This window comes from Rhododendron vialii, chromosome 12a, assembly GCF_030253575.1.
Source record: "Rhododendron vialii isolate Sample 1 chromosome 12a, ASM3025357v1".
NCBI lineage: Eukaryota > Viridiplantae > Streptophyta > Magnoliopsida > Ericales > Ericaceae > Rhododendron > Rhododendron vialii.
Genome location: NC_080568.1, coordinates 34,610,261 through 34,635,969, shown reverse-complemented (window position 1 = coordinate 34,635,969; position 25,709 = coordinate 34,610,261). Strand labels below are relative to the sequence as shown.

General features: G+C 38.2%; 1 protein-coding gene across 2 annotated transcripts; it reads right to left on the bottom strand.

The window, feature by feature from the left end:
* Positions 1–404: 404 nt before the first annotated feature.
* On the bottom strand, positions 405–13,536 carry LOC131310751 (putative late blight resistance protein homolog R1A-10). Of its 2 annotated transcripts, XM_058337940.1 has the most exons (6): positions 13,302–13,536; positions 9,593–10,049; positions 4,999–5,576; positions 3,062–4,759; positions 1,516–2,382; positions 405–1,358 (listed from the first exon to the last, which is right to left on the bottom strand). In XM_058337940.1, the coding sequence occupies exons 2-4, from the start codon at positions 10,041–10,043 to the stop codon at positions 3,506–3,508; spliced, it is 2,283 nt and encodes a 760-aa protein (XP_058193923.1). In that variant the 5' UTR covers positions 10,044–10,049; positions 13,302–13,536; the 3' UTR covers positions 405–1,358; positions 1,516–2,382; positions 3,062–3,505. The 2 variants fall into 2 exon arrangements, 1 of the variants encoding a protein (XP_058193923.1); XR_009195297.1 differs by lacking the exons at positions 405–1,358; positions 1,516–2,382; positions 3,062–4,759; positions 4,999–5,576; positions 9,593–10,049 and adding an exon at positions 11,121–11,926 and having other exon boundaries at positions 13,302–13,502.
* Positions 13,537–25,709: the final 12,173 nt, after the last annotated feature.

Below are 25,709 nucleotides of genomic sequence, written 5' to 3'. Positions count from 1 at the left end.
GTCTAGATAGATCGAACAAAGTCGAGTACGGTTTGTTTTAATTGTATTTGAAAGAACATACTACTACTACTACTACAGGCTAAAAGAAAAGAGAACGGTGATCACCTCTATCTAAAACTGTCTCCAACTATATGCATGTATATATAGCTCGATTGCAACCTCCACAACTGAGTTGGAGTTAGCAATGTTTTATTTGGCTACATACAAAGTCTTGGCTCATGCATACCCACAGTGCCGCCTCATATATTTTGAAGGCGGCCCGAATCGAATTCCCTATATTGCGCCCGTTTTTATATTCATGAACGTCTTAAAAAAATGGTGAAAGTACAAAAAATAACAAAAAAAATCAAACTAAAAGGATACAATTATGATAGTATAAATATAAAAAAATATGATTGCAAGAGTTTTGAAGATAGTAATAAAATACAATTGTGTTTTTATTTGGAAATATTCTAATTTTAATATATAAGTTATATTACAGTGGGGCCTCAATTTTAGACCGAAATTCAGAGACCGGAAACGGTTTGCCTACCCTATGAACCGGCCCTGCATACCCAATTGATACAACTAGCTAGATGCACATCACAATTACATTAACACAGACAAAATTGGCAGCCGAGAGGGGTCGCTCTCAGGATTTGGCGAGTGTGACTAGGTGAGCGTCTTGCTAAACCCACAATCCCAGCAACGGTGTTTTCCTTGACGCATTATCCATGTGTGTTTCATTTACCTGTGATTAGTGTCACAAAATATCAAGATACATAATAAAGTAATACTCGAAGCTCAAATTTAGGCTACACATAGGTCTTCTCAACTTTTTGTAAGATCGATAGACATCATTGCATTTGTGCTTGTTGAAGATGAAGAATCCATGGCCTTGGAAAAACTTGACCTCTATAGCACAAATTTAATAAAATGCGAAGAGCTAAGAAAATAAAAAAATTCAAAAAGTTCTATGTATTGACAACCAGATTGAGAACCGTTTTAATAGAAGCAGTCTTAACTTAAGTTGAGGTTTTTTTTGGGAAAATGTGCTATTACCATTCCAAATAAGAAAAAAAAAAGTTATCAACTAAAGCTAAAAATAGTCAGTGATTATCCACTAGATCGAGAACCGTTTTGCCCTAATTTGGCCTTCTCTCTGGTTCGAAGCAGATCGAGAGAGGAATATCAACAACAGCAGTGAATCAAGGGTTAGAACCAAAAAAAAGAAGAAGCCCTAAACTGGTTCGCACCCCCCCCCCCCCCCCCCCCCCCATAATCGGGAGAGAGAGATACCTTGGTGGTGCGGTTCGTTCTTCTTCTACTGGATCGATTGTCCAGCCCTTCGTTGTCTGTCGATTTCGTTCTTCGTTCTCCTGTGTTCAAACACAAGGGTTAGGGTTTCTGGTTCTCGTACAGAACAAGAGAGAGAGAGAGAGAGAGAGAGAGAGAGAGAGAGAGAGAGAGAGAGAGAGAGAGAGAGAGAGAGAGAGAGAGAGAGATTACAGAATAGAACCGGAGAGAGTGAGAGACCTTCAGTCGTACTTGTGTTCTTCGTTCGTCGTCGTCGTCATTCTTCTTCGTTCGTCCGCGTTCTTCTTCTCTTCCCTGGTTCTCTCTCTCTAAGCCTCTGCATGAAAAACATCAAGGGGCAAGTGTGAAATGAACCGAAGAGGGGGGAAAGAGTAATTTGTGCCATTTTTTTTATGCCCTTTCTTTCTGTGGCCCTTGGATTAAATACAAGGGCTGAGAACAGAGGGCCGCACCAAACAGCCGTTTGGGATCCCTCAAGGGATCCAAAGTGTGTGTGTGTGTGTATATATATATATACACATATGCCTCGAAGAAACTCAAACAAGGCAGAGGTAGACGCTGTCCTGATTTAACCGTGTAGTAAGCTACCATACACAGAGTCCACAAATTTACCTGATTTGGGAATAGAAGATGATACAGGCCTAGAAGATGATGCAGGCAAGGGAAAATTGGACCAAACATTTTTTGAGAGGGCCCAGTGATACATGCTTCATAGAACAATTGAAGATGCTAGAGAAAAAGTCTCAAGTGGATGAAGATAAAACCACCAAAAAAATCATCACCAATTATTGGAGGTAACCCTACTACAACAATCTTGTCAACTACAAACTTGACTGGCTCAACAATCAAAGTTTCAACCCAACACACAGTACATAGTATGAAAAACGCCATTCTAAAGTACAGACAAAACAACAGGCAAATAAAACACATACTGATAAGTTTCAAACGTTTATTGCAGAAAGCTTGAGACTGTCGCTGCCTTTTCTCTTCCCGTTGGACTTATAACGTTGATTTTTATGTTGTTGAGATAGCGTAACCCATCTGGCTAGGTAAAGAATTGAGTCCATTTGAGGGATCATCATAGCACTACAAAAATCACAAATAGCCATTCTTAGAAACAATAGAAATCATAATAAAATAAGGCTATCAACTTGTAGAGGTCATTCTCGTACAAATTTGTCAGAAAATATGAGCTTTATCTAAATTCAATAGTGAATTGAAATCAGGTGCTTCTACCGCAAATCAAAATCCCATGAAACAATCGAAGCTGATATAATTGAGATCAATAATGATGCTTCCAATCAAAGTTCGTATTCTTCAAATGTTTGGGCATGAAAAATGACACATTATGGCATGAAAAATGACATTTGAGTATTTTGGAAAAAAAGAGTGTTTTTGAGATCTTGAAAAAAAAAAAAAAAATCTACACAAACATCTCATTGACCACAGGAAACACCCACCATTAACAGTGATGAGAGCATAGCATAGGCTAGATGGTGAACTGATGGTTTAACAAACAGACCCAACTTCAAAAAAACAAATAAAAAAACGTAACTTGAGAGAACCCAAATCTACGACCTCCCTTAATAACCCAGTAAAGAGAAAACCATTTCTCCACTATACTATACGACTACGTGGCTCCATTTCCACAAACCGAAATGAAAATCATCTCCACGACCCAACGCCCCACTTTCTGATCCGACTCATCGCCCCCGACCCAAAGGATATTTAGCCCTAAGAAAGAAAACTTAATGTAATTAATTACCTCAATAACAAATTGTAGACGTAAGGAGATTTAGGCAATCATCATCTCCTTTTGTATTTCTTTGCATGTCCTGAATCTCCGTTGCCGATTCCTTCAAAGATAGCCCGCAGTAGTCCAGATTAATTTCGCGAAGGTCATACAGATTAGCAAATTCAATTGGGATCCCCTTCAGTGCTTTGCAATTTACAATCACTAAGACTTCAAGTCTCGGAAATTGATCTTCGGAAGCATTCCACTCCACGATATCCAGATCGTAAAACTTCAAGTACTTAAGTTGAGAAAACCCCTCCCAAAGTTCACTTGTGTTCCAAACTGGTCCCCTACAGGCGTATTCTAATAATTTGAGAACCTCAAGACTCGGCATGGTTTGAAGGATTATTGACAGCTCCTCCCATTTCAAGTACGTACGGCTCAAAGTTAGCCGCGTAAGAGTAGGAGGAAACTTCAGCCCAGTGCTTCCCCCCCTCTCTGAATATCGCATCGGACCCATCCAAAGACTTTGAGTGTCTCTAGGCATTTTAAGAAGTCTAGGTTCAAAACATAATCCCCTTTAAGGTTCCTAATATTTCCAATAAGTCCTAGCTTCCTAAGATTGGGAGTCCTTTTCAAGAAACGTAGGCAATGCTCACAGATACACATTCGGTGCAGGGTTTGTAAGTTATCCAACATAATCCCCTCTTCTTCTTCATAAGAAACATGATGATATTCAAATTTCCCCCTGTTACTATATAGATGCCTCAACTTAACCATCTTAACTATATTGCGAGGCAATGAAATCTCATCATGAACTTGAAGGTTAAGGATTTCTAGGTTCGAGAAATCCGGTGCACGGAAAAGTTTTGCTAGTGGTAACGTAAGTGCTAAGTACCTCAAATGAACTAGATGTCTTATTCCTATTTCTTCTAGGCTTGTAGCGGAGATTAAACGCAACAACTTGCGATTTCCTATTCTTATGGCGGAGATTAAATGCAACACCCTGAGAAGTTTGAAGTTTTCAACAAAGAATGACAGATCTTCTATAGAATAGTAGGAGTGCTTTGACAATGGGAGGCACAAAAAAGAACGAAGGTTTTGAGCGCAAAGCCTTGATGAAAACTTATGGAAGAACTGACTGCCAATGAATAGGCGAGGATGCTTATCTGTAGCGGAAGGTGAAATAGAATCATCCCTGTAAATTTGCATAAAAAAATTATCATCCTCGGCTTTTTTCAAGCAAAATTCGCGTAGAAGATCATGGATACGGCATGCTTTAATTCCTCCGTGAGATTTACTTCTCCTAGCTACCATTACGAGATTTCTATCAATAAGACTCATTAAGTAATTTTCGGCTACGGCCTCCAAGCTTTTCCCCCCTTCACTTTGCTGAATGAATCCTTCTGCAATCCATAACCATATCAACTCGCGTACGGAGATTATATAATCTTCAGGGTGTGCTCCAATATAAAGAAAACACGCTTTTAAATGAAGAGGCAGGTGATTGTAACTAAGTTCTAGTATCTCCATGCAGCCCTTCTGGTTTTTGACAATGATTGAACTTAAATGTTTGGCAACTTTCTCCCACACGTCAAGTGTCTTGTCTTCCGTTGCCAGAATGCCACCTATTGCAACAATTGCGAGTGGTAGTCCTCCACATTTTTCTGCGATTTGCGCACCAATACCCACCAACTGATCCGGTGGGCATTGTTTCTTCCCGAATACCTGTTCAATATATATGGGTGATATTAGATGTCTATAATTGTTATTATATATAACTCAGATCCAAGTAATAAGAGTTTAACAGTTCATATGACAAGAATAAGAAATGTTTCAAAATAGAAATTCCTAAAAAGAAATTATAATATAATAAATAGAAAACATATGACAACATAATGATGCACTTGTTTAAATCACTATTTCTAGTTATATTACGTTGAACATTTTGTTTTTATGACAAGTACCTTCTTTTGTAATAACTCCCAACTGCAACTTTTTGATAAGAGTTGCAAACAATGAGGAATGCAAGGGACGCTATCTGGTTGAACAGGAAATCGACTAGTTAACAACACTTTACTCCCCTTGCATTCCTTAGGGAATGATCTTTGGATATCATTCCAAGCTTCAATGCCCCATATGTCATCCATGACAATTAGATATTTTCTACCCTGCAAGCATTTGTATACCTTTTCTCCCAACTTATCCTCACTACTCTCCCCGTAATTTTCATGTTTTTTTGGGGAAGCTACTTCCAGAATACTAATAAAAAAATCCCTCGTCATGGCTGTGTTATAGTGTTGAGAAACATTGAGCCATGCACGAATTTCAAACTTCTCCGACGTCAAAGGATGATCATACACTTCTCTGGCCAACGTGGTTTTGCCGCCTCCACCAACGCCAATGATTGATATAATCTCTAGCAATCCACCCTCTCCACTATCATGAAGCTTTCGCATTAATGTCTCTACCTCATCCTTGAAACCGACCACCACCTTCTCTTCTACTACTTTGGATTTGTTCTCTCCTGATGAACTTGAACCTCCTGATGGAAATAAAATTAAGGATAACAATCAAGGGAGAAGCCAAAGGTTATTGGGGTAGTAAATGTAACAAAAAATAAATTATCAGCGTTTTTAAATTGAACAATTTCTCATATCCCATGATTCCGATTTATGAATGAATAGTCTTCAATATGAACAATCTCTGTGTATATTTCACAGGACTCTCATTTAAGTAGTTGTCTGATTGATATAATATTGCCGAGCGAAAAGGAAAACAATTATGGTTTTATATAATCAATTGAATTAATGCTAAATTAAGGGTTTATTGTAGCATTTGCATGCTTTTTTTTTTTTTTTTTGTGTGTGGTTCATGTTACTCATTATCGTGGTCCATGTTGTGTATTGTTATTGTTGATGATATGAATGTACAGTTATCAGTGAACAGTACAAAATTTTCATTCTTAACCAAGCCAATATTGTCCCTAAACTCTTGGAACACAACTTTCAAACATAAATCCGGACACAACCGTGTCCAAAACAGTCTATACATATATGAATGTGTGCATAGGTGACTTTTTTTTACTATAAAAAATTGATTGCAATTATAAATGTTCCCTCTGCTAAGATAGATTATGAGTAACACTTGCCAAAGGTTTGTGGATTAGTGAACTATCTTTTTCTATTGATCAACAACTATTTGTCAATAGCCGATCAAAAAAAAAAAAAACTGCCTGTCAATATTCTTTTCATTCTTCTCACATTTGAATTTTTTTTTTTTTTGCTCCATGTCATGTCATGTACAGGGGTGCAAGCCAGTGGATTTGAGATAGGCCTAAATGTTCACATAAGCGCCTCCTAACTCGTCATCGCTAAGTTCATTTATATTGTTACTTGAAGTATTATGCTTGATTTTTGTACCGTAGGTATTTAGAGGCTTAAACCTCCAATATCAAACCGATCTGTCCATGTATGTTGAGGAGAAGATGACAAGAAATAATTTTTGTGGTTGGATTCAATGGCTGCAACTGTAACACCTCTAATCTTGTATTTTAGTTCTTTTTGGGAATCAATAATTATGAGATATTGGGTTTGTCTCTTCATATACACTTTTGGAAAAAAAGAAAGAAAGGAAAACTGGGGACGGGAGGCCAAGAGAATTCAGAAGAAAAAAGATGGGAGGAGTAGAGGAAGAGCTGATTTCGGAAAGAAGTTAACAAGGAACAGTAAGGAAAGGAAGGATAAGATGAGAGAAAGGGAGTAAGGCCGTTCACTTTAGACTCACATGCACGGAGCCGTTGGATGACATTTGGAGCTAATTAAGTCGTGGGTTAAAGCTGGTGTCACGAGGCCGGGTGCTCAAGGCTTGAAAGAAAGTGGAACGGGACAAAGTCAGCATATCCCGTCCGGAAGAGAGTGACATCGATCCCTTCGGCCGGGATTTCCAGGGGGTCAACTAACAAACTCCAAGTAATAGTATTACAGTATACAGATGTGGATGGTATGCTAGATGTTAAAAGTATTCTTAGTTGAGAAAAAAGATAAAAAATGCATCTTTTTTTTGGACAAGTAGTATAGAAGAACTTATATAGATTACTCTGGCTAACTTTTGAGCTCCGATCGCTGAACTATGTGAGAATTGACCTGCGTCTCTACGGCATGTCTTCACTGGTATGGTACGAAGGTTTTTTGGATTAAAATTTCTCGAAGAAGTGCGAATTGTTTTAGTATAGGTGGGTAAACTTTTTCGTATGAAATATGTGGAACAGTTCTAAATTACGTACATGTAAGCTTCCTCTTATTTCTATTCTTCAAGCATGGTTTGAGTCTAGCTAGAGGCTCTTTTATTAGTGATTAATCTGATTTGGGTTTTGGAAGTTTCCTATGAAGGCTTCCAATTCTTTTCATGATGACTCACTGTCTACATGTAGAATGCATATTGTGGACACAAGGACATGAATGATAGTTTGTGTTTGACTCATGCATAGTTATGATTCTGAAGATGTAGGTATACCTTTTTAGTCTTAATTATTTTCTACGTATTACATCCTAATGAGTGCTTTGATTTGTTTATTGCTGTATATTTTATTTTTTGAACAGAAAAGAAAGATTTTATTAACTTTTGAAGAAGTGCGTTTATTGTTGTATACAGGGACGGATGCACTATGGGGCACGTGTCCCCACTCAATTCATTTTTTTTGTTTACAAAAATTAATCCAGAAATTAATTATGAGAGCTCTAGAGCTAAAAATTAATTATGATTCTTAAGGATAAAATGATCAGACAAATATGAACTTTGCATCGGTTTGAATGGATTGAAAACTGAAACACTTAAGTATCTACTACTCATTTAATTCTACGGCTCTCTTAGGGTTCTTATTTGAGAGCTCTAGAACCAAAAATTAATTCTGACCCTTTCGGATAAAATGATCAGAAAAATAAGATCTTCGTACCGATTTAAACAGATTGACAATTGAAACACTTAAGTATCTGCTCTTCATTCCTTTTCTTCGATTTACAATTAGTTCATCACTCTTTCCTTGCCGAATAAGGCTGGCAAGGAGATAAATCTAGAGGCTCTTTTATTGATGAATCTGGTTTGGGTTTTGGAAGTTTCCTTGAGGCATTATTGTTTATTACTCAATTAATGGTCCTTCCAATTCTTTTCATTGGTCCTTCCAATTCTTTTCATGATTAACCGTCTTCTTTGCATGTATGATGCATATTACATCTTGATGAGTTCTTTGATTTGTTTACTGTTGTGTATGGTGATATTGTGGCACTGCAAGCTTGGTTTTTATAACTCGGGTGTCCGGACTAGCTTACTCACACCTTGAGTACTAATTCTGGTGCCAAATCCTACTGCCCACTTGCAAGGAGCCCCATTAAAGCCGGAGCAAATTTCCGTATGGACTGACCCCAAAGAAATCTATAGCACCTGACCGGGTTTCGAACCTGAGATCTTAGTTGATAGCACTGCAAGCTTGTTTTCATAGGAAAGGCTGATGAAGTGTTAGGAGATCATTTTGTTTGGAACGTTTGTAGTTCTCTTTTCAAGACTTGAGCAATTGCGTTTATTTTACTCAATACACAATGGTAGTAATTAGAAGTATTGTTCTAACTGCTACTCATCAAAAAAAAAAAAAAAAGTTCTAACTGCTGGAATTATCCACATGTAACAATGGAAAAGTAATACATAAACTAAACTTTACAACTAAGTGAATTTACTTATGATTCTTGTTTGCATTTTGTTGAGACAATGATCAGATTTTATGTGGACGAACATGATTATCCAGAAAAAATCAAATTAATTTTTTTGGGTTTGAAATAGCAATTCATCATAGTTTTCTATGCAGAAATGAGAACTTTTATTTAGGAAAAGATCGATCATGGTTTTGCGTAGAACTGAAATTGTTTCATCTTATTGATCGCGGTTTTTGGAAAAACTGAGATCTTATGTATTACATAACCAGAATTAGAGAAAGAAAATGAGATCTTATGCAGATAACAATCACATCTATTAGTTTTTATCACAAATTTTTTACTTTAATCACGGGAAAAAACTGTGATTGCAAATATGAGACTTTTAACTATGCCTCCATAGACCACGGTTTAAAACCGCGATAAGAATACAAAGATCACGGCAAAAACTCGTGGAGTCTTTCTTATGTTTTGTAGTAGTTAATGGGCCATGACATCAAGGTGCATGAAGCACAAAAGTACACAATTTGTTTGGGTAAAACGCCAAAATAAAGGGTGTGTATTGTGTAACAAAGATGTCTGCATGTTTGAAACATATAAATACACAAATGAACAAGGCGATCAGAAAGATGAAGAGTGATTTCTTAACTTTATGAAGGACACTTGACAAAATGCTAACATGAATAGAGAGGACAGAACAAATTTTTCAGAGCTTGCCACTAAAGAATTTTGCTTTGCTTATTTTATGGTAATGATATGATTAATTCTCATGCCCGACAAAGCTGAAACTAAAAGCATAGAAGCCTTAAATTTTATAAATTAACTAATTTTGAATCTTAAACTAGAGAAAAATACGTACCAATACCTTCGCTTCCGGTAGAAGAGTGCTTGAGTTTTTTGCCTGCTAGTCCATTGATGTCATGCAGATTCTCGTCGAGAATCTGCTTCACCTTACCCCTAAGAATCTTGATCTTCTTTTCGACACTTTCAAGGTCAAGAGAAAGATGATCCTGATGTTCACGAAGAGAATCAGATGTGTGATTAGCCTTGAAAACAACAACTACAAATAGTTCTACAATGTTTTCTGCCTCGGATACCACTTCTCTGATCCGCATCACCAAATTCATCACTTCTGAATGTTCGTTGCGTTTCTTCTCCGTAATCTTGAGGAACCCTCTCAGGTGCTTGATCTCCTCGGCAAGAGATTGAAGTTGATGTTGATGTTTCTCGTCTATGATAAAATCCATATTGGAGCACGTTATAAGATTCTTCAAGGTCTCCAGGAAAATATCAACAGCAGTGTCACCCATCTCTCTCTGGCCAGCAGTAGATTGATCCGATACAAGGGAGTTAGAACCAGAGAACGAGCAGAATGGGGATGAAGGGGTAAATTGAAAAATGAAAGTACTTGTGGCCTTATCCAAAAACAGAGAAGCTAAAAGAGCAGTTGTCATTTTATGCCCGGTTTTCCCGATTTTGTCCTCCGATTTGGGAGGCCTGCGTTGTGGTTTGGGGGGAAATTCGTGCATTCGCCGCTACAATACTGCTACAATGCTGCAATGGGTTAGGTCGAACGTAACGAATTTGCCTTCCCAAACTGTTGTTCAGATCTACATTTGCTTCTCTCCTTTCTCCTGGTGTCTGTAGGGGTGTCAAACAGGCCGGGCTTATACGGCTTGGTTTTAGACGGGCCGGGCACGGCACGGGCACAAAAGTGGGCGTGCATGGGCACGGAAGTAAGTCGGGCATGGCACGACACAACACGGTCTTAGCCGGGCACGGAAAAACAAACACTAATTGTATTTTTATTAAATAATTGATTCGCTATGTCATTAATTAAGGTAAAAATAAATTGACTCGCTATGTCATTATTAAATAAATTGACTCGCTATGTGGCTAATATAAGATAAAAATTGCAACGCCCAATTTTCCACGGAATTTCGAAACCATTAACCCTAAAATACACTAAATTTTATAAACTACTAGGCCTCTATTTGTCTTTATAGAAAATTACATTTTCAAAATAATACAAAAAACTCTTAACATTTTATTTAAACATCTCCAGAACGACTCTAGTCTCGATACAGATCCCAAGCATACTCGGCCTCTGCCCCTAGTATACCTCCTGCGTCCAACTGCTCCACCATCGAATCCTGCACCCTCTAGCAAATTGATTATCGAAACAACCGATTTGCTAGAATACAAACGTATCCGTGAGTGATAATTCACCCAGTAGAATCCCTAGACCCCATAACACAATTTACAAGTCATGGCATACCAGGCACTAAATTGAAACACATAATAAAAATTCAACAAGAAGTAACCTTTTATGAATTTATGTTGTCTTTAACAGTTTCTACGATTCTCCTCCATCGAGAATCTTTTCCTCCCAATAATTTCCAACCATTACCGTCCCATGATTAAATTCCCTCTTGTTGTCCCGCAACGGGGTCCTAAGTGAGTGCATCTGTCACACCCTCGATTTTTAACATAAATAAAAATACCATTTTAAATACAAATCCTCACAATAGTACATACGGTACCCCAAATTACAACTTACAGTTTCTAAATCTCACAATTTTGTCAACTGATATAGTATTCCAAATTAGAGAAAATAGTACAATACAGTTTGATTTACAAGGGAAAGACAAGTTCTTCAGAAAATAATTTTAGCCTGTGATGTCAGCATGCACTTCACACCCTTCAAGACTGTGTCCATGTAGTGTACTTGAAAATAGTAGGTTGAGCTACACTAGCCCAGTAGAGAAATCTATACTCAAGCAATATGAAATGCGATGAAGTATGCACAAAGAGTGAAACAATTCGATAAGTGAACATGAGAAACACGAGTTTATCACAACGAAATATAGACTACGGCCAAAGAGTTCCAAACAACTTGTAAGTATTCTTAACCGTTCACATGTTATGTAGAAATATTATTAAAATCACATCAATCAAACGTACTCACAATAGGTTCGCAACCATTTCGACACTTCTCATAATCTCAACCACTCCGCATTTCCACCCCTTGCGTTGCAGTCAACATCACCCATTATTTGGGTCTCTGCATTACCACCCCTTGCGTTGCAGTCTGCATTTTCACCCATTGCGTTGCAGTCACTTCCTCATTCAAATTCTCAATTACAACCATTCAAATCCCAACAATCATACAACTCATTCAACAAACACTTCTCTATTCTCATGACACAATAAGGCACGTCAATCAAACTGATTTATAGGTCAAACACGCATCGACAATCACATTTCAAAGTATTCCAAACGATCAATCATAACAGAACATCGACTGACAAATCAGTACATGCCTTTCTCTCTTAGTACAACACAATATCGTACCGACTCCATAGCGACTCTACAACATACTACTTACTAATATTGATTACTTCGATCTCGTGGAACGAGCGCCAAAAGAGTTTGAAGGATAAGTGAATCATGCGGACACGGATTACTATGCTACCACTCGGATCACTAGAAAAGCTCACGTCTACCAACTATACTTCCCACAACGTCTCACTTAGCCTTCAGTACTCCTAAATAACCTTAAATCACATATTCCATTTACAACAACACTAAGATTACGCTTAATGGGTATCGAAGGAATTTGAATGATCATTAACTCATAGGAACTCAAGTAATCAATCTTAGGGATGGTTTAACGATGTTTAAAAGGTGTTAGAAGTGATTGAGAGTCAAAACAGACAAAAGAGAATCAACGGACCAAAACTGTCCCAGAGAGCAGTCAGTGTTCGACAATTCATTAAAAATTCCACATTCAATATTTTTCAATGACTCCAACGCCAAAAGATCACAAACTTACCAATCTTTAAAACCCATAAGGACCCATAACCAATAGCGTCATTTAGCTTTAACAAACGATGAAAAACCTGCAGCCCTGTACGCTGCCCAAATTTCCAGATTTCAGTTCAATCTTCTAAAAATCACTATAAATCGAGTTCTTAATATTTTTGAGTGATTCCAGTCCCAATAGTTGGGCAATTGAATGAACTTTGAAAGACGCAAAGGAACCCTAGTCAAATCTGCACTCCAAGGGTGGTTAAACAGGGGTTTACCAAGGCTACACGAATCTGCCTGACAGATTGACATACCTCCACTCAATCGATCATAACTTTTTGTGTACTAAGAGTTTTAAGACGATTCCAGTGGCAAATGAAAGCTGACTTCAAGATCTTCGAACCAATATAAAGTTTGCATAAAACGGACATCGGACGAGGAAGTTATGGTCGTTCGAAGTGGGCTGAAACCCAGAAAACGAGACAGATTGCAGACCAGATTCTAGATATCGCCATAAATTCAATTCTCAACGGTTTCGAGTGATTCTAGTGGCATTAGAACGGGCTCTAAGTCTTCTCTATTTCATACGAAGGAACCAAAATTTAATTCCGAGCTTAAGAAGGTATAAAACTGCAAAAACGAAGACCCTGTTCTGCAGATTCATGGAAATGGAAGAAACAATCTCAAACCACGAAACAAGGCACGATCTAAGTACATAAACACCATATAAACGCATAACGAGAATAAGAAGTCCCTACCTCATGGGTTTTGAGCAAAACCCGAACCTTTGACTAAGTCAACCGAGCTCCCACGTGGTCCGATCGTGATTTTTCTTGGATATTCGGAAAGCCCATGCTTCGTATAGCAACTTTAATTCTCGGGCCTTGTCCGGAATCACCCCTAGGTAGATGAAATCGAAGAGAGAAGACAGGAGGGAGTTTTTCCGAGGAGAGGAGGAGAGAGAGTGCCAAGAGAGTGAGAGGAAAAAAAAGTGGAGAAATAATTCTCCTGGGGAGAATTATAGAAGTGGGGAGCAATCCCCCGCTTCTCGCACACACTCACACGTGCACCTCTTACATAATCGCCCTTATATCCTTCCACGAACATGTCACACCGAATATCCGCACTGTCTATCTCGACGGGCTATACATTAACAAAAAAAAAAAAAAAAAAAAAAAAAAAAAAAATATATATATATATATATATATATATATATATATATATATATATATATATATATACACACACACACACACACACACACACATATATAGCCTAAAAATAATAATAATACGGGTCTCTACAGCATCTAAGTTATTTACCTAGCAGACTCACTTATGACCATGGCAAGAGGTAAAAGTCCCAACGTAGTTAATCATGACTGTCATAACTAGAATTTCCAACCCTCGTACAAATCATTAGAATCCTTTCGGCCGCCCTCCATTTAGGGACTCCGTATAGGTTACTCATCCAATACCTCTCTCTACCTTCCGGGCACCCTTCAAGGACTCCGTTTAGGCTAGAACTGTCGGCCACCCTTCGTATAGGGACTCCGTTTAGGTTACACCTATCGGCCGCCCATCATACAGGGCTCCGTTTAGGTTACTCCTTCCTTGGCCAAGTCCATTAATGTCACTTGCCTTATTAACATCTATTCAATTTCAATTCAGCCTCGAAAAAACCCCAGCGTACCTACTGTCCAATTTTACGATCTCGTAGCAATTCAAATCATAATAATTCATTCAACAGCTTCAAATAAATAACAGACTTACAAAATATATCATCGTAAATCCAACACACGAAATTAACAAATATGTAATTCCCATAATTTATTAGAATACAATTTTTGGGCATATCTAAATAAACATGTGGTTAAAATGATTTTTACTTATTATCTTAATAGTAAAATTTTAATTAATATATTGTTGATGGTGTGTACAAATACGAATTATGTCCTAAATTTTCCAAATAGTAATAATTTATAAAATCCATTTGCTTTATTAAATTTGATAATAAACATATCTATCTTCTAATAATTCAATAACATGCACATGTTCTCTTGAACACTAATCGACAGTTTATATCCACCATAATCTAGCGAATAATCATCAATTAAACGGATAAAAGTCATTTCCAGACCTTACACTGATTTTCTATCACAAACAGGACTAAATCATAATATAACAGGACTAAACATTAATGAGAATAGGACTAAACAGTAATTAAGAAATTCAAAACGGGTTGTCAACTACAACAGAAATTAAATTTTAGTCCTAAACTCCTTTAAATTGGAAATCAAGCTACGGGATTTTCGAGAAACTACCTTAAACACGAATTAGAGTTTGGGAAATTTTGGACGAGGGCCGTAGAACACTGTGGTGGTTCTGGAGTCACAGAGCGGTGTCCGGCGGGGCTCCAACGGGCCGTGCGGCGGCGGCACACTCACGAAACTCACGGCACACACTCAAACACACACTCACGGCACACAACTCACTCTCTCACTGTTCGGGGTGAGGTACGGCAGTCCGGTGGTGGTGGGGTTGGGCCGGAGGTGATTCGGTGGTGGGTGGTCTCGGTGGTGGGTCGACGAGGCGGGGATGGTACGGTGGTTATGGAGGAGGTGTTGTGACCGGAGGAGGGGAGGAGGTGAATCAGGTGATGGTGGTGTCGGCGGGAGGCGTGTATGGAGTGAAAATGCTCAACTGCGCAGTTTCGAACATACGAACCTAGAAATAATATTTATCGATACCCGTTAGGCCATCCACAGTAGTATAATAAAAAATGGATAACCAAAAATTGACACATCAGCTTTTGATTATTCACTTAAAAGGTTACTAAGCTTAACAACGTTGAGGTTCACAATGGTCACTTCTAGTCTATAACCAAAATAAAAAGTCCACTACAATTTCACACAATCTATCTCTCCCCCTCTGTTTCCTGCAATTCACTTCCCTCCATTATATATATATTTTTGGCAAAAATATATCGAACATACGGTGTTTTTCCTAGTGTTATTTATCAAAACAACACCGAAACTTATTTTTTCTTCCTATTCCTGTAGCCTGTATCACAAATCCACCACTCTCTTAATCTATCAAAAAAAATCAGATGTGTTCTTAAAATTGAAAAATAATGTAAGGTTCTTCCTTTTTTTTTTTTGCAATGTTCTTCATTTACTAAACTATAAGCGGAGGAACAAAAAAGAATAAACACTTTTTAGTCGAAAAATTTATTTATTTTGCTAAAAAGTAATTATTTCTCAAAATACTTGTGTAAAAGTAAAAAAAAAAAAATTTCGATTTCTCTCGTCGAGATGAATTAATAACCCATAAAAGTTTGGCACAAAATTAACAAATGCGAAAAAAATCAAATAAAGACAATTTTCAAATTTAAGTTAAGTTCATAAGAATGTAGCCTAAAATAGAAACGGGAAAGAAGAGTGAAATACCGTAATCCGGCAATGATGGGTTAAATTGTAGATGATTGAAAAATATGAGATTCACTTTTGGAAGAAAAGAAAGAGAAACAGTTTGTGGTTGAAGTAAAAAAAATATAGAGCAGGTGAAGAAGAGAAGAAGAAAATACTACTAGTTGAAATACGCGTGTATATAAATTTTGGAACCAATTTACTTATATGGTGTGTGGTTCACAAATTTTGATTATTGAAAAAGGTTGCTAGTTTTGGTTATTCAAAGCCTAAAATTTGATAATTTCTAAGGATGTTGTTAAGTTTGATTATACCATTGTGAGCCATTTTTTGCACCAATATTGTTAACTTTAACAACAATTGACTTTTGATTATACCACTGTGGATGGCCTTAGAGCTGATTTTTTACGGGGCACCCTAAAATATTATTTTAAAATACACTACACACTTTCACTACACCATCCACTACATTCTTTATGGGACTCATTTCGGGTCCAACAAAAAATACAGAAAAATATCCATAAATTTTAAAATAATATTTTAGGGGGTCCTGCAAAAAATCAGCTTTAACCGGTATCGGTAAGTATTATTTCTAAATTTATAGGAGTGAAAATGCTCAACTGCGCAGTTTCGAACATACAAACCTAGAAATAATATTTATCGATACCCGTTAGAGCTGATTTTTTACGGGGCACCCTAAAATATTATTTTAAAATTTTTGGATATTTTTCTGTATTTTTTGTTGGACCCGAAATGAGTCCCATAAAGAATGTAGTGGATGGTATAGTGAAAGTGTGTAGTGTATGTAGCATTCCTGTATATGTATATAATGAGTCTCATAAAGAATGTAGTGGATGGTGTAGTAAAAATGTGTAGTATATGTAGCATTCCTGTATATGTATATAATGAGTCCCATAAAAAATATAGTGGGTGGTGCAGTGAAATGACAGGGAAGGGAGGGGAGGATAGGAGTACAGGTGAGGCACAATTAAGTGCGGAGGTGGGGTTGGGGTCTTGAAGAAATAATGAGGTATTATTGTAAAATGTTTTTTTATTTTTTTAATGGGAAGAGGGAGACGTACTGGTGGAGGAAATAGGGAAGGAGGAAAAATATTCGCGGACCCAGAAACGTGCCCTGGTGTTCGGCAGTAGGGTTTTCGGTTCCGAATTTTTTTTGAAAATATTAACGTAAACTACACAAGATATTCTGAGACTAACTGTGGTCTTGGTTTACGGAAGAAAAATCTCGTCAATTAAAAATAATTTTTACGCGAAGATTGATATACCCGAATTAAATTAAAAAACACGTTAACTATTTAATCAAATTAACTATCTTAAAATTGGATAATAACGAAAATAATATTTTTGGAATATTACAAAAATAGTAAACAAGGCAAATTCTATCTTGTTACGTTTTGATGTTATAAAGACTGGTTTGTTCCAATTAGGATGATTTTGTAAAAATGATAGTATGATCATAGGCAGCAAGGACAATGCAGAGGAAAAGAAAAGCAAAAAGTATACCAATTTTCATTCAAAAAATTGTAAGATAGTGATCATTGTAAGGTGACGGGGGTGATAGGGTAGGGGTGGGGTGGTGGAGGTATATATGGTAGTTGAGGTGATAAACTAATGGCATTGAAGACGAAATGAGGGCATGGTGATAAGGTGGAGTTGTGGTGGTCAAGTGATGGTGAGTAAGTGCATGGTAATGTTGGAGGTGAAATGAAAGTGACAGTGGTGGTGGTAAAATTAGGGTGTTGGAGGTGGTTGTGGTGGATTGGAGGTGTGGTGTTGATAATGGTGGCCAAAATGCTGATTGAGATGATAGCGATGGTAGCGGTAGTAAGATAGCAGATGTGAGGGGGAAATAATTTAGTGGCCAGTGACATTGGAAATCATCATATGGGGTGACACAGTCATGGTGGCAAATTTATGGTTGTGGTGAAATGATGGCTTTGAGGTGGTGGTAGTGATCATGGTAGTGGTGGAGATGTGGTGAAACGATTGCGATTGTAGTGAAATGAAATGGTGATGTAGTGGTAGTGATGGAGATATGGTGGGTAGTAGTGGTGAAGCCGTGGTGGTGGTTTTGTCGTGATATGGGGAACTAAAATAGGTGAATTGGTTCTTTGTTTGGGTGGCGAGATGGTAGTGGTGGTGGTGGCGGCGGAGAGGAGGGAGGAAGAGGAGAGGAGGCATGTTTGACAAGGAGTGAGAAAGTGGAGAGTAGGCGTTGTGTATGAATTATGATGCACCTCAGGCAAAGTTACATGCGCCCCGGGCGCATCCAAGCATCCAGTAATGTGCCTCCGGGGTATTGTATTGCGCCCGGGCGCATCCTCGTAACTTCACGTAAGGCCAAACTTCGCAAGTTCACCACATACACTCCCAAACTCCAATTAGTGCGTGGTTTAAACCGTTGAAAACCTTGAAGAGTCTAATTTCTAGCCCCACTAGTATGTATCCAAAACTATTTTCACGTGAAATGATATGACGATTTTACCCTCTATGGGTAAAAGAACAAATCAAACTTGACACAAGCTAGCAAATCTGAAACCACAAAACAGCCCCCAGAAGAGCAATTAAACTGCAGCACAAGATACACCCATCTTCCAAAAAAAACCAAAGCCTAGGAAGCCTCAAAGACTCTACACGAGATGTTCCAATCAAGACACAACATTCTATTCTCATAAGACTTCCAGATCACATGCCTCCACAAGCTCACATAAGCCTTGATGTTTTGAGATAACAGACCCAATGATTGTGCTGAAAGATGCGATGATTCCTTTTATTCCACCGGTGATAAATGAATGCTGAAACTGAGAGCTTGAACAATAGATGCTTCTAGTTGGAACCCCCTCTATAGGCCTATATCCAAAGACAAAATTAATTAGTTGAATCAAATCCTTTCTCAAAAACAAAATTGATGGGCTAACTCCTATCCATATTTCAAACAGTCCACGCTAGAATTAAAAATGGCCTGACTGGACATTAATAAATGGTCTATTACTGATAACTACTCCAATGGTAGTTCCCTGATAACTTATGATCCCTCAAATTACTCAACTTTGGGGGGTTGATTGTGCTTTACTTGAAAAACCCCAAATAGCCATCATCGTGGAAGAGTGACTCATTATCCATGGGGCATTATGCTCATCTGGATCCATTGGAATATGTCTGGCCGATTCATGTTCCTGGAAAAATAAAAAATTATGAGAAAATTCACTACGCTAAACATTCTCATAACACCACCGAAATCACGGACATTAAGCACCTTAAAAAATTGCGGACGGTATGATGCTTGGAAAGACAAAGGCGGATTACTAATGTTGTGTGTGATGAAGCTTTTCGAATATCCTAATCGCATAAAACATCAGTAAAAGCAATTACTCTACACATAGCTTCTGAACAAAAAGAGAAAAACAATAAAATGTAGCCAATGTGAAATCAAGTTGTTAAGATCTTTTAACCGAATAAGACGAGGCTTTCAAAGCCCTTCTTTAGACTGATACACTTCGCAATCCTTTGATTGTTTGTATTTTACCGTTTGCAAGTGAGATAAAACTAAATACTGATGGATGCTGGTATGACCTCAACAATAGAGCTGGATTTGGAGGAGCTTTCAGAGATCATATGGCAACATGGATCCTAGGATTCTATGGGAGGCTGGACTGTAACTCAAGCCTTGGAGCTGAAATTTGGTCAATTTGCACTTTTGCCGATGCCTAAAGATCATCCTTGAGAATGGATTACCCAATGTTAAAACTTAAAATTGAATTGGACTCGAGTGTTGCAGTGAAACTCATCAACGAAGGACGAAGGTGCCCCTATGGATCATCCCCAACGCCCTCTAGTGGAAGATGCAAAGATGCTGGCAGCTAGAACTAATACAAGATTTGGGCTTACATATCGCCAAGCGAATCAAACTGCGGACTGTTTGCTCGCTTGGGAGCTGAGCAAGATGAAATCTTAGTTGTTTTAGAGCAAGTTACCTTCGCTGCGAGGAAGTTTGAGCTTGCAGATTGCCTTGGAGTTGGACACCTAACGCTGTGGTTTGTAGTTTGCATGTTCGTCTCTAGGACTCTGCTGCTGTTTAGCCAGTTAATGAAATTTCCGCCATTCCACCAAAAAAAAAAAAGCGACATCACATGATGCAGCTACTTCTTTGGGAGATGATTTATTTATCCTGGATTCAACCGTTCGAACCTATGTGCAACAGTACCCGATAAACTATAAAACCATTAAATCACTTCCTACATGGTAAGGGTTCAACGTCAAACTATTATGGACGGAAAATCCAAGTACAAGGCATTGTTGGGAAGGGGTTGAGGAAGATTTTGCTGCGACTGCACAGGTTATAATTAGTTCAAACTTTTCACATAGGCACAACCGCACAATAGCAAATTACTGTTTTACAATCAAAACAAGGACTGCTCGTACCTTGTACTTATCCTTACTACAAACATGGGAGACAAGACGAGAAACTTGCAAAGTACATGCCCAACCCAAAGCAGAGAAAAAAAAAAAAAAAAACACGATTGTTAACCAAGAGCTGCAAGGAGTACAACTTCTACTCCTTTGATTGGTTTTGCAACGTTACTTTTAGTGCTTCGGTGACAGCTGAGAAGTCCTTGTCACTAAGGCCGCAAGATTTACCCACCTTGTGAAGTTTGTTTGTTGGGGCTGCAATCTGTGCAGGTTGGGAAACAAAGTCGGCTAATCCCAGAGCAAGCCGCAAGTCCTTCCACATAAAATTTTTCACTAAAATGGCGCAGCGGATTTATACAAGCTACAACACCCACAATCTTGGTTAGTTACAAACTTTTGTTGATGTTTCAGGAGAAATGCGGTAGGATACAGGGATTGGACCATTGAAGGGCCTTTCATCGAAAACATAGGTGCACTAATGGTGCCCGGTGAAACTACTTGCAGATCAATAAAAATGGATAGTCGAAGATGCTTAACTACAAGAGGATTCTGATCGAATTCTACAAAATGGATTGTATCTTGGTTTGGGAGGCAAGGTTGTGGTGGTGAAGGAGGAAGGGGAGGATGAGGAGACAAGTCATGGTTGATGAGGAGTGAGTGAGACGGAGAAGAAGAGGCATGGTGGATGGGGGTAAGACAGAGTAGAGGTGACATTGTTGTATTATGCGCCTCAGGCGCACATACTTGGTTAACTGATTCAGAAACGCTAAACAAGCTTTGAAGATAAAAAATAACTTGTTTTTAGGTACAAATAACTTTGGATCAAAATTAGTTGGGTTAGAAAATAGACTTAACAAGCTTTTTAACGGTTCACATCTTACGAAAATCGGAGTTCAAGAGTATCTGGAATAAGACTGGAAAGTTTGACAAATTATGGAGTTTGAGGGCGCTGAGCCTAGGCGCCATTTTGTGAGCCCCGGGAGCAATAAGATGCGCCTCAGGCGCATTGAAGATCAAAAATTTGTCAAATTTTGAGGGCTTCTCCGGAACACTTTCGAACTCCAATTTTCACAAAGTTTGAACCGATAGAAAGCTTGTTGAGTCTACTTTTTAACCCAAGTAGTTCGGATCCAATATTGTTTGTATTCCAAATGATATGACTATTTTACCCTTAGTGAGTCGAAAAGTAGATCGTTCCTATAATTAACGCTGGCATCACCTTCATTTTAAAATGGATAAAGACCTGTTATATATTGATAAAGAGTGTTTTTAAAGTACTAAAAGATAGTAGAATCCAACCATAAAAATAATGAAGTTTTAGTTTTTGAAAAATTGGTAGAAAATAGACCACTAAAAAGATCATGGGAGTACTACCACCCCTCCGCCACCAACAATGTTGCCGTAACACAATCCTTCCACCACCATGATCACTTGACCACCTACACCACCATCACTTCACCACCTCTACCACCACACTTCCACTCTGCGATAATGGTGGCCAACTGTAATGATCTCAAAACATCCTAAAATATCTCAATAGTTAAGAAACGTATCTAACTTCTTGTTCTTTTCATCCCAAGATACAACCCCACGAGACACCCATAATACATCTCTTTTTTTTTTGTTATTCAGTCTAGATTATCCACTACCTAGTGAGTTGAGGTTAGCAAAAATGATATACATAAATTAAAAGCTATAATGCATAACCAGAAAAAGAATTTGAACAACTCATTGTTACCTCTATTGTTATTCAATTCTTCTTCACTCGATTCCTATTCTTTTTTTAGCATGAGATAGTGTAATCCACAACCCAAATGTGGAAATTGATGGACAACATGCATGTGATTCATGTGCTATAGGATTCAGGAAATATTCACCATCCATTATTTCATTTACTTTTTTATTGCATGTCACCACTTGAGAAGGTATGATCGAAGGTGTGTAAAAAAAATCCTGGCAACAAAAGAAAATCTTTTTAGAAGAGGTTGTGGGTGGTCGGCTTTGTGCCCAGTTTGTAATGGAGCTTCAGAATCGATTGAACATTTGCTTTTTGATTGTTTGTGGGCGAGAGCGGTGTGGTTTGGTTCCCATGTAAATCTCGATAGTGGAAGGAGGCCTCCTGCTCTTAAATGGACATCTCAAGTGATTGACTTGGGGAAATCTAAAAAATAACTTGTTTTTAAGTACAAATAACTTTGGATCAAAACTACTTGGGTTAGAAAATAGACTTAACAAGCTTTCTAACGGTTCAAACCTTACGAAAATCGGAGTTCGAGAGTGTTTGGAATAAGACTGGAAAGTTTGACAAATTATGGAGTTTGAGGGCGCCGAGCCTAGGCGCCATTTTGTGAGCCCCGGGCGCAATAAGATGCGCCTCAGGCGCATTGAAGATCAAAAATTTGTCAAATTTTTCGGGATTCTTTCGAACACTTTCGAACTCCGATTTTCACAAAGTTTGAACCAATAGAAAGCTTGTTGAGTCTACTTTTTAACCCAAGTAGTTCGGATCCAATATTGTTGGCATTCCAAATAATATGACTATTTTACCCTTAGTGAGTCGAAAAGTAAATCATTCCTGTAATTAACGCTAGCATCCCCTTCATTTTAAAATTGGATAAAGACCTATTATATATCGATAAAGAGGGTTTTTAAATTACTAAAAGATAGTAGAATCCAACCATAAAAATAATGAAGTTTTAGTTTATGAAAAATTGGTAGAAAACAGACCACTAAAAAGATCATGGGAGCACTACCACCCCTCCGCCACCAACAATGTTGCCGTAACACAATCCTTCCACCACCATGATCACTTGACCACCTACACCATCATCACTCCACCACCTCTACCACCACACTTCCACTCTGCGATAATGGTTGCCTACTGTAATGATCTCAAAATGTCCTAAAATATCTTAAATTATTGAGAAACGTATCAAATTCTTGTTCTTTTCATCCCAAGAAACAACCCCACATGTTAGCAAAACTGATATACATAAATTAAAAGCTATAATGCATAAACTAGAAACATAAATAAATATGATTGCAGCCGAACTTTGGTCAGTAAGGGATGGCCAAAACCTAGCATGAGATAGTGGAGTCCACAACTCAAATTTGCAAATTGATGAACCACATGCATGCAATTCATGTGCTATAGGATCGAAGGTGTGTTAAACATCTTGGCAACAAAAGAAAATCTTTTTAGAAGAGGTGGTGGGCGGTCGGCTTTGTGCCCAGTTTGTAATGGAGCTTCAGAATGTATTGAACATTTGGTTTTTAATTGTTCGTGGGCGAGAGCGGTGTGGTTTGGTTCCCATGTGAATCTTGATCGTGAAAGGTGGCCTCCAACGTATGCTCTTAAATGGACATCCGAAGTGATTGACTTGGGGAAATCTATAAAGGATAGTAAAGAGTTGATTGGTCAAGTTGCTTCGATTGGCGATTGCTTAGCATATCTGGAACTCTCGGAATGATTTTATTTTTAGGGGGGTTCTTATGACCCCTTTGGACACCATGGGCAGAGAGCTTGGGCAGCCCGTATGGAGTTTCTTAATTTCTCGGTGAATACTTTTGCCCCTATGCATACCTTAGCAAAGGGCTTGAAAACTCTTCGTGGAAGGATCCGGACTTTAATTCTCTCAAAATCCAGCTGTGATGTTGCTGTGGAGAAAGATGGATTTGCGGGGATGGTGGCGGTAGTGGTGAGGAACCATGAGGGGAAGCTAGTGGATGGGTTAACCAAGCAGGTGAAGTTTGCCTCAAGTTTTTCAAAGGGAGGCTTTGGCAATCAGGCAAGCATGTTTACTTGTTAAAGCAATGGGGATCAATCGAGTGGTGACAGAATCGGATAACAAGTAGGCGATTATGCTCAGCATTTCTGAGTCAGTTCCACCATGGGCGCATCATTGTAACTGCACACAAGGCCAAACTTTGCAGGTTTGTCACGTACACTATCGAACTCCGATTTGTGCATGGTTTGAACCATTTAAAAGCTTGATAAGTCTACTTTCTAACCCCACTATTTTGGATCCAAAATTATTGCCCCGTGCAATGACATGATGAGTATACCCTCCTTGGGTCAACAAACAAATTATTTCGGAAAAGCTCGCATCACTCAGATTTTAAATCGGATAAAAACCTATTCTATATGGATAAAAAGGGCTTTACAAGTAATATAAGATGATGGATTTCGACAATAAAAGTAATTACTGTTTGCCAATTGAGAGTAGGTCAAAAGTAGCACAATTCAAAGATCATCAAAGCCATTAACACTGAAACATGCTTCCGCACCCTTCTATGCACTCTAAGTTCCATTCGGCACTCACATCCCTCGTTCGAAGGTAATCCTTAACTTTGTAAGAGTTTCACAGAATACACAAGACTTTCTACACTTCATCAAAGCATACAAAAACCATCTAATCATCAAAATTCGCCCAATGTGGGACTTATATATCACAAATCCACTTTTTGGTGTCTGCACCACCAACACTATCACTCAACAACTACCAGACCACCTCCACTACCAATTTTTGACATCCTCTTCACGCCAAGGGTGCTGTCGCCACCTCCTCATGGCTAACTGCTGTAATTTCATCACTTCACCTTCACCGTCACCTCTATTATATACTCTTATATGATACAAAATCACCGGCACAATCACCTCTTTAGCACTTAACCACCATCACGTCACCACCACTTCCACCATTATTTCAACGTCAAGGAAACCACAAAAGTGATTTAAAATAAGTTCTAAATAGTGGAACCTACCAACAACATTTCGCATTCACAACCTGCACTATGGCAAAATACATTGAAAATATCAGAAGTCTACATAGATGATCTTGGAAATATAACAAATTGAGAATGTAACACCCCGTCCCACATCAGAAGTCTATATAGATGATCTTGGACAAATAACAAATCTTGTGGGCTACTACTAGTACATTGGGCTTAAGTTTTTGGGCCATGTAGTATGGCTTATGGATAAAAAATCAAGGTATTGAGTCAAAGATCTGCCTGGGGTGTTACGGAGAAAGTTCTAAATTTTTTTGATTGAGACTACTTTCAATTTCAGTGTCATCATCAACACTGCAAAACCACCACCACCTAAACAACATCAAGAATATTCTCCATTCAAAAATATCAATAATATTTGCCATTTCAGTTACGTTCAATGCACCACTTTACAGTTGCCACGATGACTACCACGAGTGCAATGATCAACGGAAAAAAGTTTGAGAACTATTTCATACTTTAGAGATTGGAAAAAAATACATGAGAAATTCACGACGTCACGGACACCACTACAACA

What these genes read in the sequence shown, in the direction of transcription:
- LOC131310751 (XM_058337940.1), bottom strand. Translation starts at nt 10,043, where the DNA reads ATGGGTGACACTGCTGTTGATATTTTCCTGGAGACCTTGAAGAATCTT. An exon ending in TACCGGAAGCGAAGGTATTG is followed by an intron (nt 5,577 to 9,592) that starts GTACGTATTTTT and finishes TATTTCCATCAG; the next exon opens with GAGGTTCAAGTTCATCAGGA. An exon ending in GGGAGTTATTACAAAAGAAG is followed by an intron (nt 4,760 to 4,998) that starts GTACTTGTCATA and finishes TATATTGAACAG; the next exon opens with GTATTCGGGAAGAAACAATG.